Source organism: Drosophila biarmipes, chromosome 2L (genome assembly GCF_025231255.1).
Source record: "Drosophila biarmipes strain raj3 chromosome 2L, RU_DBia_V1.1, whole genome shotgun sequence".
NCBI lineage: Eukaryota > Metazoa > Arthropoda > Insecta > Diptera > Drosophilidae > Drosophila > Drosophila biarmipes.
Window position 1 is genome coordinate 13,271,637 of NC_066612.1, and position 11,099 is coordinate 13,282,735.

An 11,099-nucleotide genomic window follows, 5' to 3' on the forward strand; every position below is an offset into this window, starting at 1 on the left:
ATGTATATCCTTAATAAAACCACATTTTCGAATGTATCTTAGCTGTGCTTAAAGATTTTTAAAAGCACTATTTTATTTTTAAAATAAATTCAAAAAGTAACGATAAGTTGGCAGTGTTGGAAAACACTGAAATATAGTAGTTCATAATCACAGCAGAATACCCCTGCCAACTGGCAATTTACGTCTAACCAACTTTGGTCACACCAAGCGGATCGAAATTTAAAACCGCTTTATCGAAAAGGTAAACTCGTCCTAAATGGCTGTTTCCGCGGAAATCGAACGGCTGCTAGACCAGGGCAACTATCTGATGCCCGACCTCAACATGTCGCAGAGCGACTTGGCCAATCCCACCGAGCCCATTGTCACCAAGATCATGGTGCACTACCTGCGCTGTTTCGCTTTCCGCGTCGAGCCGCCCTATAAGATTGGCTCTGAACTCGCCCAGTCGTCGCGGGAGGCGCGCGTCTTCCTCATCCGGGTGTGCCGCCAAGTGGAGCGCATCATCCAGATCTCCTTCCCCAACAAGACGTACACCTATGTGGATATAATCAAACCAGGTGCGCCCCAGAAGCTTTCTAATCTTTATCTTTATTTTCATACACAGCCCCTAAGAACCGCTCAAGAATGTTCTATTTATGTACTACTCCTTATATGGTTGTCCTTTTACCCTCTTAACACTAGTCAGACTTATAGCTAACCGTTTCCTCTCGCCCTGCAGCTGTTAAGAAGACTCTGGCCACCCTGAGCTACCTCTTCAACTACCTGGCCTACTACAAGATGTTCAAGAAGAGCGTGCTGGGTCCCGTGGAAGAGGCCATCATGCTGAAGGACTCGCTAGCGGCCGAGCTGAAAGCCAAGAGCCAGCAGTTGGAGCAGCGCAAGCTGAAGACGAAGGAGTGCGAGGCGGCCATCGGCCAGCTTAAGAATGAGCTGCAGGACACTCAAGCAAAGCTGCTGCCGCTGAAAAAGTCCTGCAGCGAGCAGGCCAGTGCCCTGGAGCTCATCGAGCAGCAGCAGAACGAGCTGGACATGCGCATCACTCACTGGGAGCAGCTGGTGGTGAAGGATGGTCAAGTGGCCGAACTGCAAAAGTACGCGAAGCTAGAGAGAAGGCGGAACTGCGCTTTGCTCATGATATTTTCCCTCGTTACAGGAACATCAAGAGCGCCAACTCGCACGTCGAGAGCTGCAAAGCGGAGCTGGCCAGCAAGAAGCAGGTGATCAACGAACACCGCCGGGTGATCGAGGCGAGCCAGCAGGCAGTCACGGCTCTGGAGGAGGCCACGGCTGTACTGCCGCTCACCAAACTGGAGGAGTACAAGAAGAGCTCCAAGGATCTGGAGGCGGCGGAGGAGAAGCGCGCCGCCCTGGAGGCCAACTACCAGAAGCGTTGCCAGGACCTGGAGGCCAGGAAGCAAGAACTCTCCCTCACCGAGCAGCAGTGCGAGGCCGCTAAGCACAGACACGAGGCGGAGCATCAAAAGCAGCAGCAGGAACTGGAAAAGCTAAAGGTCGATCTTGAGGAGCGCAAGAAGCAGATAAAGCTCCTGAACAGCAGCATCGTCGAGCTGGAGCAGCAAAATGTGGAAAAAGAGCAGCTGCACGCCATCTTGATGGAGCAGCTCACAGAGATTTTCGGCGAAAACTGGCAGTTGAATTCCACTTAATATACTGATTTTATTCTATAAACTGCAAACAGCTCAGCTCGTTTTCATGGTTAGGATCGAACGCAGGGGAGGGCCACCGGTCTACGTCTCCATCTTCTTGCTCTCCAGATGGGCCTTCAGCTGCTGGCTGAAGTCGTCCTCCACGTTGTCGTCGTCCCAGTTGTCCTCCCACACGTTGAGCTCCTCCTCGTCGTCGCCAACGCGGAAATCTGCGGCGGAGGCCATTAGAAACTCGCAATTTACCACTTGGTGGTGGGCCTACCTTCGGCGGGAAACTCCTCGAACTCGTCGTCCTCCTCCAGGAGACCCAAGTCCTCGCCCTTGTTGTTGGTCTCCTCCTTCTCTTTCTCCTTCTCCTTATCGGGGGCAGACATTACTGGTTTTGTTATTAGTCAAACAGAAAAACAATGTTTTTAACGCCGTTTTTTGTTGCCAAAATGATGCCTAGTCACTTGAGGTGTGACCGCGGAAGCAACAATAAATAATACCGTCCGGCTTTTGGAAAAATACATTTTATACCATTTGTATTCCTACAGAAATAACCTACCAAAAGTAAGGTGTGTGTCCGAGCTAACTTAGCCGGGTCACCCTCCGCAAATGGTTGAATTGAAATAAAATTGAATAAAGTTGACTGAGTGCGGTTCAATATTTTACCTAAATGATTTCTTTGTCTTTTTAACAATATTATTTACTTTTCGACCTATAAAAAATAAATACAAATAACTAAAGTGTTGAAAAACACATTTAAGCTATTTAAGAGTCAGAGATGGTTGGAAATTAAAGGAATGTTTTGTAGTTTAAATTCAAATATTTGTTTAAAAAAATGTGTTTTTCTATTGCTTTCAAATGATTTATTATCCGTTTTTAATAATGTTTGCCTTTCCACTTCCTTCGGGCTAATAAAAGACTTCAAAAAGGTTGCTTTTAATGCATTTAATGATCTGTATAACATTTTTACTGCTGGCTATTTGACTTTCAAGCTAAAAGGAATATTGAGCATTTGGGTTTTAGGCTACATTTAGTTTAACTGTTGCTGCTGGTTGGCTATTTTAAACAATTAGAGCAAAGATGTACATTAACATTAATAAATATATATTTGTTATATGCTTGTAGGTTTCCATACTGCTTCTGTTCTCGAGTGGCTGCCCTTTGATTTATTGCCTAGCGAAGTGTCGGCCTGGTCTATTTCTGGGTTGGATTTCGTGGTGTCCAAAGTGTAATGAAAATAATAGTTACTTCTGACTGCTCCACTCATCTCGCTTAATCTTAAAAATTTTGTATGCCAAAATATATACTTCTTTGTTTAGTTTTAGTTCAGTGTCTAGTTTACATTTTCTCATAACTGTAGGTCAACATTTAACATTTAGTTGTTGCGGTCTGCAAGTCTACGTAATTAAATAGTTTGTTTGATTTCATTTGAGTTTGCTTTAGTCTGCTAGTGTTATGTACGAGGAATAAACACCTTACACTTGAATAGTAATATTGTTGATCAGTTTTGTGTGTTGTCTCGGGCTCCGCTCCCCACCCCTCTGTTCTCCTCGCCTCTCCCTCCTCTAAACCTTACTCTTAATCACAGATGCTCTACGCACAAATCAAATTAAATTCAATGCCATTATTATCATCGTTTAACAATTTGTTACAAGCTCCGAGTTTGTCCCTCCTTTCTGTAGCTAATAAGGGCGACATCTTCTTGGGGACTTGATTTTCCCCGAAAACAAGAGCCTGTCCTGCTGCTGCCAGCCCTCTTGAGTAGTGTTCGCTTGGGTTTCGTGTGGAGAGTGGTTAATTCTATTAGTTTTTAAGATAATATGAAAGCTTTTCTAGAAAAAGTGTTGTATCACATATAGAGGAAGTGTTAAATATGTATTCTTGTGTTTGCCATTTGGGTTTGCCAACTGCTGCATTGCTTCAAGTCAACAGTTCGTAACAAAGTTTCGAATTCTTAAATATACAGGATATACACTCGTATGTGGAGACAACTTAAACAGCTTAGCCTCGATAAAATGCTTTAAAGTAAATACATCATGATGAGCAGCTCGGCAGCCGTCTCTGATTTCGATCACCATTTACAAGTTTCTTATATCCTTGCGATCGAAAACAAAGACAGAACCGCTTTGTCTGCTTCGATTTCGAAGGAGAGCACCAATTTAAGTTACGCTTAAACAATATTAATAAAAAAGGAGGGCAAAACATAGTTGTAGTAATAAATACGTAGGAGAAAAAGTATAACAGCTAAAAATACGTTATAAATACTTAGCATAGCTTAGCGTTTCGTGTGCCTGTTTTGTTTGTTGGGACATGTCAGTGTGTTTGTTCCACTTCTTATATTTGTTTTTTTAAACGCTAGGCGTTCTATAACGGCTTAGTTTTTGTTTTGTCACGCGCTTACGAACTACATAAATACACATCGAACATCAAAAATATGATAGCATATATGTCACATGCATGGTTACAGGGGTGGCTCGATTTTTCCACAATTTGTAATTGTCTCTTCAAGTTTATAAGAAAAATATTCCATTTGATTTTGTTCATTTTGACTTATTGTGCTTAAAAATCAGAGTAGCTGGATCCTGTTAAACTTTAAATGGTTTTGATACGCAAAAGAAAATCGAACCACCTCGACTTGCACATGATTAATAAAAGTTTTCCAATACGTAATACACAACAATGAGAATTACTCGCGGCGCGTTCTCTTTGGACGTGACGCGGCTATTGAATCTCCTCCTGCGGACGATGATGCCAACGACGCTCCTCCGCTGGCTCCTGCGCCACTGCCACCGCCACCAGCGACGCCACTTAGAACGCCCTCTGCGGAGCTCGACGAAATGGCCGTGATGGTGGCTGAAATTGTGGCCGACTGCTTCTCCACTCCGCGAACCTTTCGCGAGGCCACCGACTGGGCGGTGACCTGGAGGGAAATGGCGTGGGTGTTGAGCTTCTCGGCCAGCAGCAGATCCTTCAGGCCCTTCATCTTCTGGCTGTACAAGGTGATCACTGGCCTCTTCAGCATTATCTCGAAGGGGTCGTAGTCGTCGCTTGTCTCCTCTTTCTTAGCTTCTTTGTGCTGTGGTTGTGGTTTTCCCAGTTGTTGGGCGTTTGTTGGATTTTGGGATTGGGATTGAGTTTGAGCTTGAGCTTGGCCCGTGGCACTGCTAGCCTCACTGGAGACGGGCAACTGGACAGAGGTGCCACTGCCATTGCTTGTGCTTGTTGCGGTAGTTGATGGAGCCTCCTTTTTGTCCGCATTGTGGTTGTGGTTATTGCTGTTGCTGTTATTGTTGTTATTGTGGAGCTCTGTGGCCTCGGCATCCCCGCCAGGAGGCTGTTGCTTCTGGTCGGCAAAGGGCTGACCTCCGCCCTGGAGCAGGAAGTCTGGATTGAGAATCTTCTCGCCGCAGGCAGCTGTTAGATCGGCCAAGGTAGTCGGCATCTCCGGGTGTTTTGCTTTCTGAATAACAAAAGATACAAGGAACATAGATGAATTAATTTACTAAACTTTTATGAGGTCCAAGAATTTAAAACACTTTTCAAAAGACACAATCATGGTATGTTGTGACCTTGCTATCATCTAGCTGGAGGAGTTCTCTGGAACAAAACTCAGTATCAAAACAAGCAGCAACCAAAATAAACCTTCTCCAAAACATAGAGTAGGTAAGAAAGTTTATGTATTTTAGTATATCTTTAATAAAATTCTACAAATACGATCCTGATATAGTCATATTTCAGACTAAGGCACCCAAGTACGCAGTTATAATCGAAAACATGACGCCTGCAACAGCGATTCCAACTCTGGTAAACGTGGTCGTGGGCAAAAACGAGATGGTCTCCATAAGGAATCTCCTGGTGTTCATAAACAACACACTGGACTGCGAGTTGCGGGGCATGGACGACCTGAAAACTGGGGCAGTGTACTGCCAAATCATGCACAGACTCTTTCCCACGGCGATGCCAATCCACAAAGTCAAGTTTTACACGCACAAGCAGAGCGAATTCGAGGCGAATTTTCGACTGCTGCACAACTGCCTGAAGAAGCTGAATGTATCGCGGTTCATGCCGGTGGAGGAGTTGATTGTGGGCCGCAATCACGTCGACTTCTGCAACTGGATGTACAAGTTCTTCAAGTTCAACGACAATGGGTGCGAGTACGATGCGAAAAAGGTGAGGAAGGACTCGCCCATTGGGCTGAGCAGGAGCCTCGAGATCGCCGCCTTCTCCACTGGGAACTTGAGTGCCATGTACAAGTGCCAGTCGATGAACTTTAACTACGCCAAGGATCCCTTCCGACTGACCAGGCGGCATAGTCTGGATAGCCGGCGATTAAATAGCACTGCGCTGGAAAGGGAAATCAAGCCTCCGACCAGGAAAACAGCGCCACCAAAGAAGACGACAAAGGCCAATGAGTACCTCGCGGAGAGCAGGAACGTTTCCCTGCCCCCGGATAGCGAAGACGAGCTGGAAATATGCGGAAATCCCTCTTATCTGCAAAGGCAGCTCACGGAAAAGCTCAAGTCGGAGAAGAAGAATATGACCGGCTTAACGTACTCCATTGAGCCGTCTAACTCTACGACGAAATGTCTAAAGCCTCAGGAATTTACTTCCTGGAAGGCTCTTAGCGAAAAGGTCGTCCAACTTACAAATGACCTGCAGGCCAAGGACGAGACCATCGGAAATCTGAACTGCGAGGTGCGTTGCCTCACAACAGACCAATTAATGCTGGCCGGGAAGGTGCGGAGCGTGGAGCAAACACTGATCAACTACGGCAACAATCCGGTGTGTGCTGTGCAGCAGCTAAAGGAGATCCTGTTCAACAGTTCCCAGGTGGCTGCCGTGCGTCCGCGCACGCGTCCTGGAGGAGCCAACCACGAGGATCAGCCAAGCTGCTCCAATTATCAGTCAGCCAGGGAAAGGCCAGCCAAGCAAACAATGCCCCCGCGTCATAGCAGGGAACTCAAGCCATGCATCGAGTTTTCACCCAAGGAGGGCGGGGTCTTGGAAACAAAGGAGCTAAATTCACTGGAGTCCTTGCATGAAGATGCGGTCGAAAGCCATAGAGGCTATCCTAGGAGCTGCGATGGTTTTTGCACCTGCCATTGCTGCCAGCCCAGGGAAAGGTGTGAGCACAGAGAAAAGCAATGTTGCCGCAGGCACAGGCGAAGTTCCGTTGGATCCCTGAGCAGAGATCAGGATCACAAGCACAGACACGAAGTATGCTCTTCCAGAACAAGAAGTCCGGAGTGCAAGCATAGGCACCACTCGAGAGATGGCCACCATCGACATCGCCACCACTCAGAGGACTCGGAACAAGACAGAAGGCATTTGGGTTACAAGCAACCATGTGGAAAGCACTGCAAGCATACCAAGGCCATGCGAGTTTGCATCTCGAACTGGAAGAAGAACGACGACTCTGATTCCACAAGTTCCACCGTGGGAGACACAAACTGTTCCAAGTTGCTCAACCAAAATAACGCCTGAAGAAAAGAGAAAAAATAAGATACTTTCCGAATAACGCATCAAGAAAATCGAAAAGATACTTTTAAACCATAAAATAAGAAAAGAATGAGACACTTTTAAATGAATCGGATGAGGTTCGCGGTTTGCTATGAATAATTTTTTCAGAATTGTTTTATTTTAATTGTTCCTGGATTAGAAAGATGCAGTTGGATAAAACGTATAAAATCTGCTATACCGACAAACAACAAAAAAAGTAGCTCCAAATTTATGTTCCCCATTTTGCCATCTCAATAACTTTGTTTTTGCTTATTCCAAATTAAAACTTTCCAATAAAATAATTTTGGTAAACAAATGCGTGTGCTTACCTCTTCCTTTTTGACCAACGTGTTGTTGTTGCCCTCCAAAGCCTCTGATCCGGCCGCTTCCTTCGACTCCCTAGCTTCCTTAGCCTCCTGTTCTGCCCTCGCCTGCTCCGCCTTCGCGTGCTCCGCCTCCAGATCCTCGGGCAGCTTGATGACCACCTGCGACCTAATGTCGTAGTCAAACTTGGTGATGTTATTCACCAGCGGTTTGGCCCAGCCAATGTGCAGTATAGGCGTCAAGCTGTCCTCCTCCCACTGGCAGATGCCGTCGTAGAACCGCAGTAAGTTTGCAAACACCTCGGAGTCTCTTAGGATACTTCTCGCCGAATGACCGGAACTCTCCGTTTTCATCACATAGGGTATCAGCTCGTTGGCAATGTCCAGCAGCTCCTTGTAGATCTCCTCGTCATCCCGGCACTGGTACGTATACAAACGGATGACATCCGCCGCGTTTGCCCAGGCGGCAAAGGCGTCTCGGTACTTGAGCAACCGGTTGTAGTAGTTGCCCTGGTACGTGTACGGATACACATGATGGTTCCGGTAGTAGGTCCTGGCCGACTCAATGGCCTCGCGATATAACTGCTCGCAGCTAATGCTCGGATGCGTCCGATGGATCTCCTCCAGCTCACCGAGAGTGCCCAGGGCCATGGGATAGCGCTTGAGGTGGCCGAGATCGTAGAGTAACCACAGGAGCTGCTGCTGGAGCTCTGCCACCTCCACGCAGTCACTGTTCGAGGTCAACGAAATGTTCAGAGCGGCACAGATAGCCGCCACCTCCATGCCGCGCTCGCAAACCACCGCCAGGCCGCCTAAAGGAAGAGATTATATATTAATAAAATATTTTAATTCATTTTTCAATTGAGTCTTACCCAAGTAGAGCCACGATCCGGACTCGATGCCGGGGCGAATGTCCTGTCCCCGCTTATCCTCGCTGCCCTTGCCGTGCCATGTCACCTCGATGGTCTCCACGCGCTTCTGGCCAAATACCACCCAGGCATGATCCTCGGAGATGACCAGTCGCACGTCCTTGTAGCCCAGCAACTGGCATCCCGCTACCACAGCCAAGGCCACTCCGAAGCAGTCCAACTTGTTGCCGGACAGATAGCTGTAGAGGTTCTGCAGATGCGCCCGGTCCTTGTAGCTGCTACGGATCAGCGAGTTCCAGATCACGTCCGACACCTTCTTGATCACCTCTCGGGTGGCCTGGCGATGGGGCTTTGGCTTCTCCACCACAGACAGGATCGTCTGGAACTTTTTGTACAGCCCAGCTATTAGCTCGTGGGTCACCACCGGAAAGGGAACGCTGTTGCCCATGATGATGTCGTTTCCTGCATTTGGAAAAGGAAGAATCGTTAATGGTGTTTAAATCTAAAGGTCATTAACATTAAGATCAAGTATATGACTGCAATACATATTACAAACGATTTTGAAAAGGAAACCTCATGCACATCGCAAAATGCTTATGGTTATGTGTACTAAAGTGCAAATTCAATATTTATACAAAACATTTTTTAATTTTAATTAAAACCGCAATGCCCTTTTTAACTGAACCAATTAAGAACTCTAAACGGCAAACAGCCCTTCACTGCCGAAACGTGCTGCTTAGTTTATGCCATTAACCAAACCAGGCGCCAGAAACTTTGCCAATTTGCCTGGAATCGCTTCCGCTTTAACTGGTTTCCCTTTGCTAACAGGTTAACGGTGAACGCGAGCGGTAAAAGACGAGCGCGACTGTTGAGCGGGGGGCAGTACACACCTGTCGCCGCCTGACTGATGTCACCTGCTGCGGCAGCGGCGGCGGCGGCTTGAGCGGCCTGAGCAGCAGCCTCCCCGGTCGTCAAAGACAGCTCAATGTAACCGACCACAATCGAGAGCAGGGTGAGATCGGGCTCGATGCCTGAGGTCAAGGCGCGGCGGAACAGATTGACCACATCGGCCGTGGACTTGAGGGGGAACAGGCTGGCATCGATGACGCCGTTGAGCGCCATGGGACTCGCGCTGGCGCTTCTGGTAACCGTGGACATGGTTGCGGGCGGGGTACTTTCAAAAGCCGAAATAACTGGCAGGAACTCGGGACCTCCGACTGAAAATATGAGAAGAATATTTTTATTAGAAGAAAGAAATGAAGTTGCAAAATAGGACTTCTAACAAGATAGATCTATTGTACTTTATGATACATTACTGTTCCAAGTAAATATGTATTTTTAGTTTTAGCAAGTATTTTTAGCTTGCTATTTTAAATTTATAATTAAATTCGGAGAAATTTATTAACATTTATAAGGTAGTTATATTTCCCCTTAGGAAAGGTGTTGTTTGATCTTTTTGTCATAATAATCTAATATATTCCAAAGATTTATTGCTGTCTTACCAAAATCCGATGGCCTGGTTTTTAAAGGGTTGGAGTAAGCTTCCTTTAGCCTGTTTTTATATCCTTGAAAGTTAAGAAGGCAAAGATTAAGTTTTGACAACTTGGGAAATACTATAAGCTTACCAAATTCTTTTCCGACGTGTGGGGAACAAATATTCTTTCCTTTATGTACCACCCCTTCGCTTATGAATCCAGGAAATCTCAGAAGAGTGTGATACTACCAATGGGCTCTGCTGTGCTTTCCACCTGTTTGTCGCTGGTATGTGTGGCTCTGTAGAGGTTCCTGCCTTCGAGCTGTGATGAAAGCAAGAAAATCTGTTTCAGGACAGCCAGCAAGCATTCGAAGCTGACGCACTTACCCGTATCCGAGGGCGGGATGTCCTCTTACTTCAGTTAAAACTCCTTGAGGTGCGCTCGGGAAGCTCCCTATTATCCTGCGGAGGAGCTGGGACGTTCGCCTGGATGCGCCCGCTGCAGAATGCTGGGTTTTTGTTGCCGCCGCCTGTACAGCCAGCCACTTTGTGGCTGCAACATTGGCAACAAGTTGACAAACAACTTTTGTCGTTGTCGCACCTTTTCCTCTCGGCCCTTTTCCGCCTATTTTCTCCTTTTCTTCGCTCTGTACTTTCGGGAGCAGGATTTTGTTGCTGCTTCACTTGCACTTCTCATCGGCAGCAGCAGCAGCGGAGGCAACAACTAAACAACTGGTTTTCTGCATGAATGTGTTGTGCGAGTGTGTGTGTGTGCTCGTGCAGCATGCATGTGCATGTGGTGCAGCACTGGAAAATATGTATATATCCTGTGGCCCGCGTCCTTCGTCCGCGTTCCACGTCATCAATTAATCGGCTCACGGGGACAGGTGAATTTCTCGCACCTTTCTCTCACTCGCCCTTCCCTGTGCTGTTGTTGCTGTTGTTGCTGTCGCCTGCCACTCTTCGCTTTGGCGTTTTGTTTTTGTTTTTTGGTCAGCCGCCACCCCCTCTGCCCGATCACTTATTTTCCACTTGACACGCAGTTAGCCGTTCGCCGCGCGAATCGCCCGATTATCTCATCGCACTTTATGCCATTTGATGCGAGCATTATCGTTAGCTGTGCCGCACTTCGGGCACTAATTGGGCGGGTTTATTGCGCGGCAGACCAGGTGAAAACCAGGTGAAATTCCGACGAAATATTGCGTTGTGTTTACCTCGCTGCGCCAGTGTGTCCACACCCAGCACGTGCCCAGCCAGTGTTGCATAGCGCCATTCTCTG

General features: G+C 47.0%; 4 protein-coding genes across 6 annotated transcripts; 2 read left to right on the forward strand and 2 right to left on the reverse strand.

The window, feature by feature from the left end:
• The first annotated feature begins 182 nt into the window (after nucleotides 1–182).
• Nucleotides 183–1,699, forward strand: LOC108034345 (immunoglobulin G-binding protein H). Its single transcript, XM_017109227.3, has 3 exons — nucleotides 183–557; nucleotides 719–1,091; nucleotides 1,154–1,699. The coding sequence occupies exons 1-3, from the start codon at nucleotides 257–259 to the stop codon at nucleotides 1,665–1,667; spliced, it is 1,188 nt and encodes a 395-aa protein (XP_016964716.1). The 5' UTR covers nucleotides 183–256; the 3' UTR covers nucleotides 1,668–1,699.
• On the reverse strand, nucleotides 1,658–2,146 carry LOC108034344 (probable 26S proteasome complex subunit sem1). The gene is made up of 2 exons (XM_017109226.3): nucleotides 1,930–2,146; nucleotides 1,658–1,876 (listed from the first exon to the last, which is right to left on the reverse strand). The coding sequence occupies exons 1-2, from the start codon at nucleotides 2,039–2,041 to the stop codon at nucleotides 1,749–1,751; spliced, it is 240 nt and encodes a 79-aa protein (XP_016964715.1). The 5' UTR covers nucleotides 2,042–2,146; the 3' UTR covers nucleotides 1,658–1,748.
• A 1,363-nt stretch (nucleotides 2,147–3,509) lies between these two features.
• LOC108033852 (menin) lies at nucleotides 3,510–11,057 on the reverse strand. The gene is made up of 7 exons (XM_017108488.2): nucleotides 10,208–11,057; nucleotides 9,972–10,142; nucleotides 9,849–9,911; nucleotides 9,237–9,563; nucleotides 8,350–8,808; nucleotides 7,484–8,289; nucleotides 3,510–5,115 (listed from the first exon to the last, which is right to left on the reverse strand). The coding sequence occupies exons 4-7, from the start codon at nucleotides 9,502–9,504 to the stop codon at nucleotides 4,342–4,344; spliced, it is 2,307 nt and encodes a 768-aa protein (XP_016963977.1). The 5' UTR covers nucleotides 9,505–9,563; nucleotides 9,849–9,911; nucleotides 9,972–10,142; nucleotides 10,208–11,057; the 3' UTR covers nucleotides 3,510–4,341.
• LOC108033853 (uncharacterized) lies at nucleotides 5,168–7,470 on the forward strand. Of its 3 annotated transcripts, none has more exons than XM_044094090.2 (2): nucleotides 5,168–5,314; nucleotides 5,383–7,470. In XM_044094090.2, exon 2 carries the CDS (start codon nucleotides 5,430–5,432, stop codon nucleotides 7,137–7,139), a length of 1,710 nt encoding a protein of 569 aa, XP_043950025.1. In that variant the 5' UTR covers nucleotides 5,168–5,314; nucleotides 5,383–5,429; the 3' UTR covers nucleotides 7,140–7,470. The 3 variants fall into 3 exon arrangements, with proteins under 3 accessions (XP_043950025.1, XP_043950024.1, XP_016963978.2); XM_044094089.2 differs by having other exon boundaries at nucleotides 5,198–5,318; XM_017108489.3 differs by having other exon boundaries at nucleotides 5,205–5,318; nucleotides 5,394–7,470.
• Nucleotides 11,058–11,099: the final 42 nt, after the last annotated feature.

Excerpts from the sequence above, each read along its gene's own strand:
- LOC108034345 (XM_017109227.3), top strand. The coding sequence starts at position 257 with ATGGCTGTTTCCGCGGAAATCGAACGGCTGCTAGACCAGGGCAACTAT. Across the intron at positions 558-718 it reads TGTGGATATAATCAAACCAG|CTGTTAAGAAGACTCTGGCC; the intron begins GTGCGCCCCAGA and ends CTCGCCCTGCAG. Across the intron at positions 1,092-1,153 it reads CAAGTGGCCGAACTGCAAAA|GAACATCAAGAGCGCCAACT; the intron begins GTACGCGAAGCT and ends CCCTCGTTACAG.
- LOC108034344 (XM_017109226.3), bottom strand. The coding sequence starts at position 2,041 with ATGTCTGCCCCCGATAAGGAGAAGGAGAAAGAGAAGGAGGAGACCAAC. Across the intron at positions 1,877-1,929 it reads CGAGGAGTTTCCCGCCGAAG|ATTTCCGCGTTGGCGACGAC; the intron begins GTAGGCCCACCA and ends CCTCCGCCGCAG.
- LOC108033853 (XM_044094090.2), top strand. The coding sequence starts at position 5,430 with ATGACGCCTGCAACAGCGATTCCAACTCTGGTAAACGTGGTCGTGGGC.
- LOC108033852 (XM_017108488.2), bottom strand. The coding sequence starts at position 9,504 with ATGTCCACGGTTACCAGAAGCGCCAGCGCGAGTCCCATGGCGCTCAAC. Across the intron at positions 8,290-8,349 it reads CGGATCGTGGCTCTACTTGG|GCGGCCTGGCGGTGGTTTGC; the intron begins GTAAGACTCAAT and ends CTCTTCCTTTAG. Across the intron at positions 5,116-7,483 it reads CGTTGGTCAAAAAGGAAGAG|AAAGCAAAACACCCGGAGAT; the intron begins GTAAGCACACGC and ends TTTGTTATTCAG.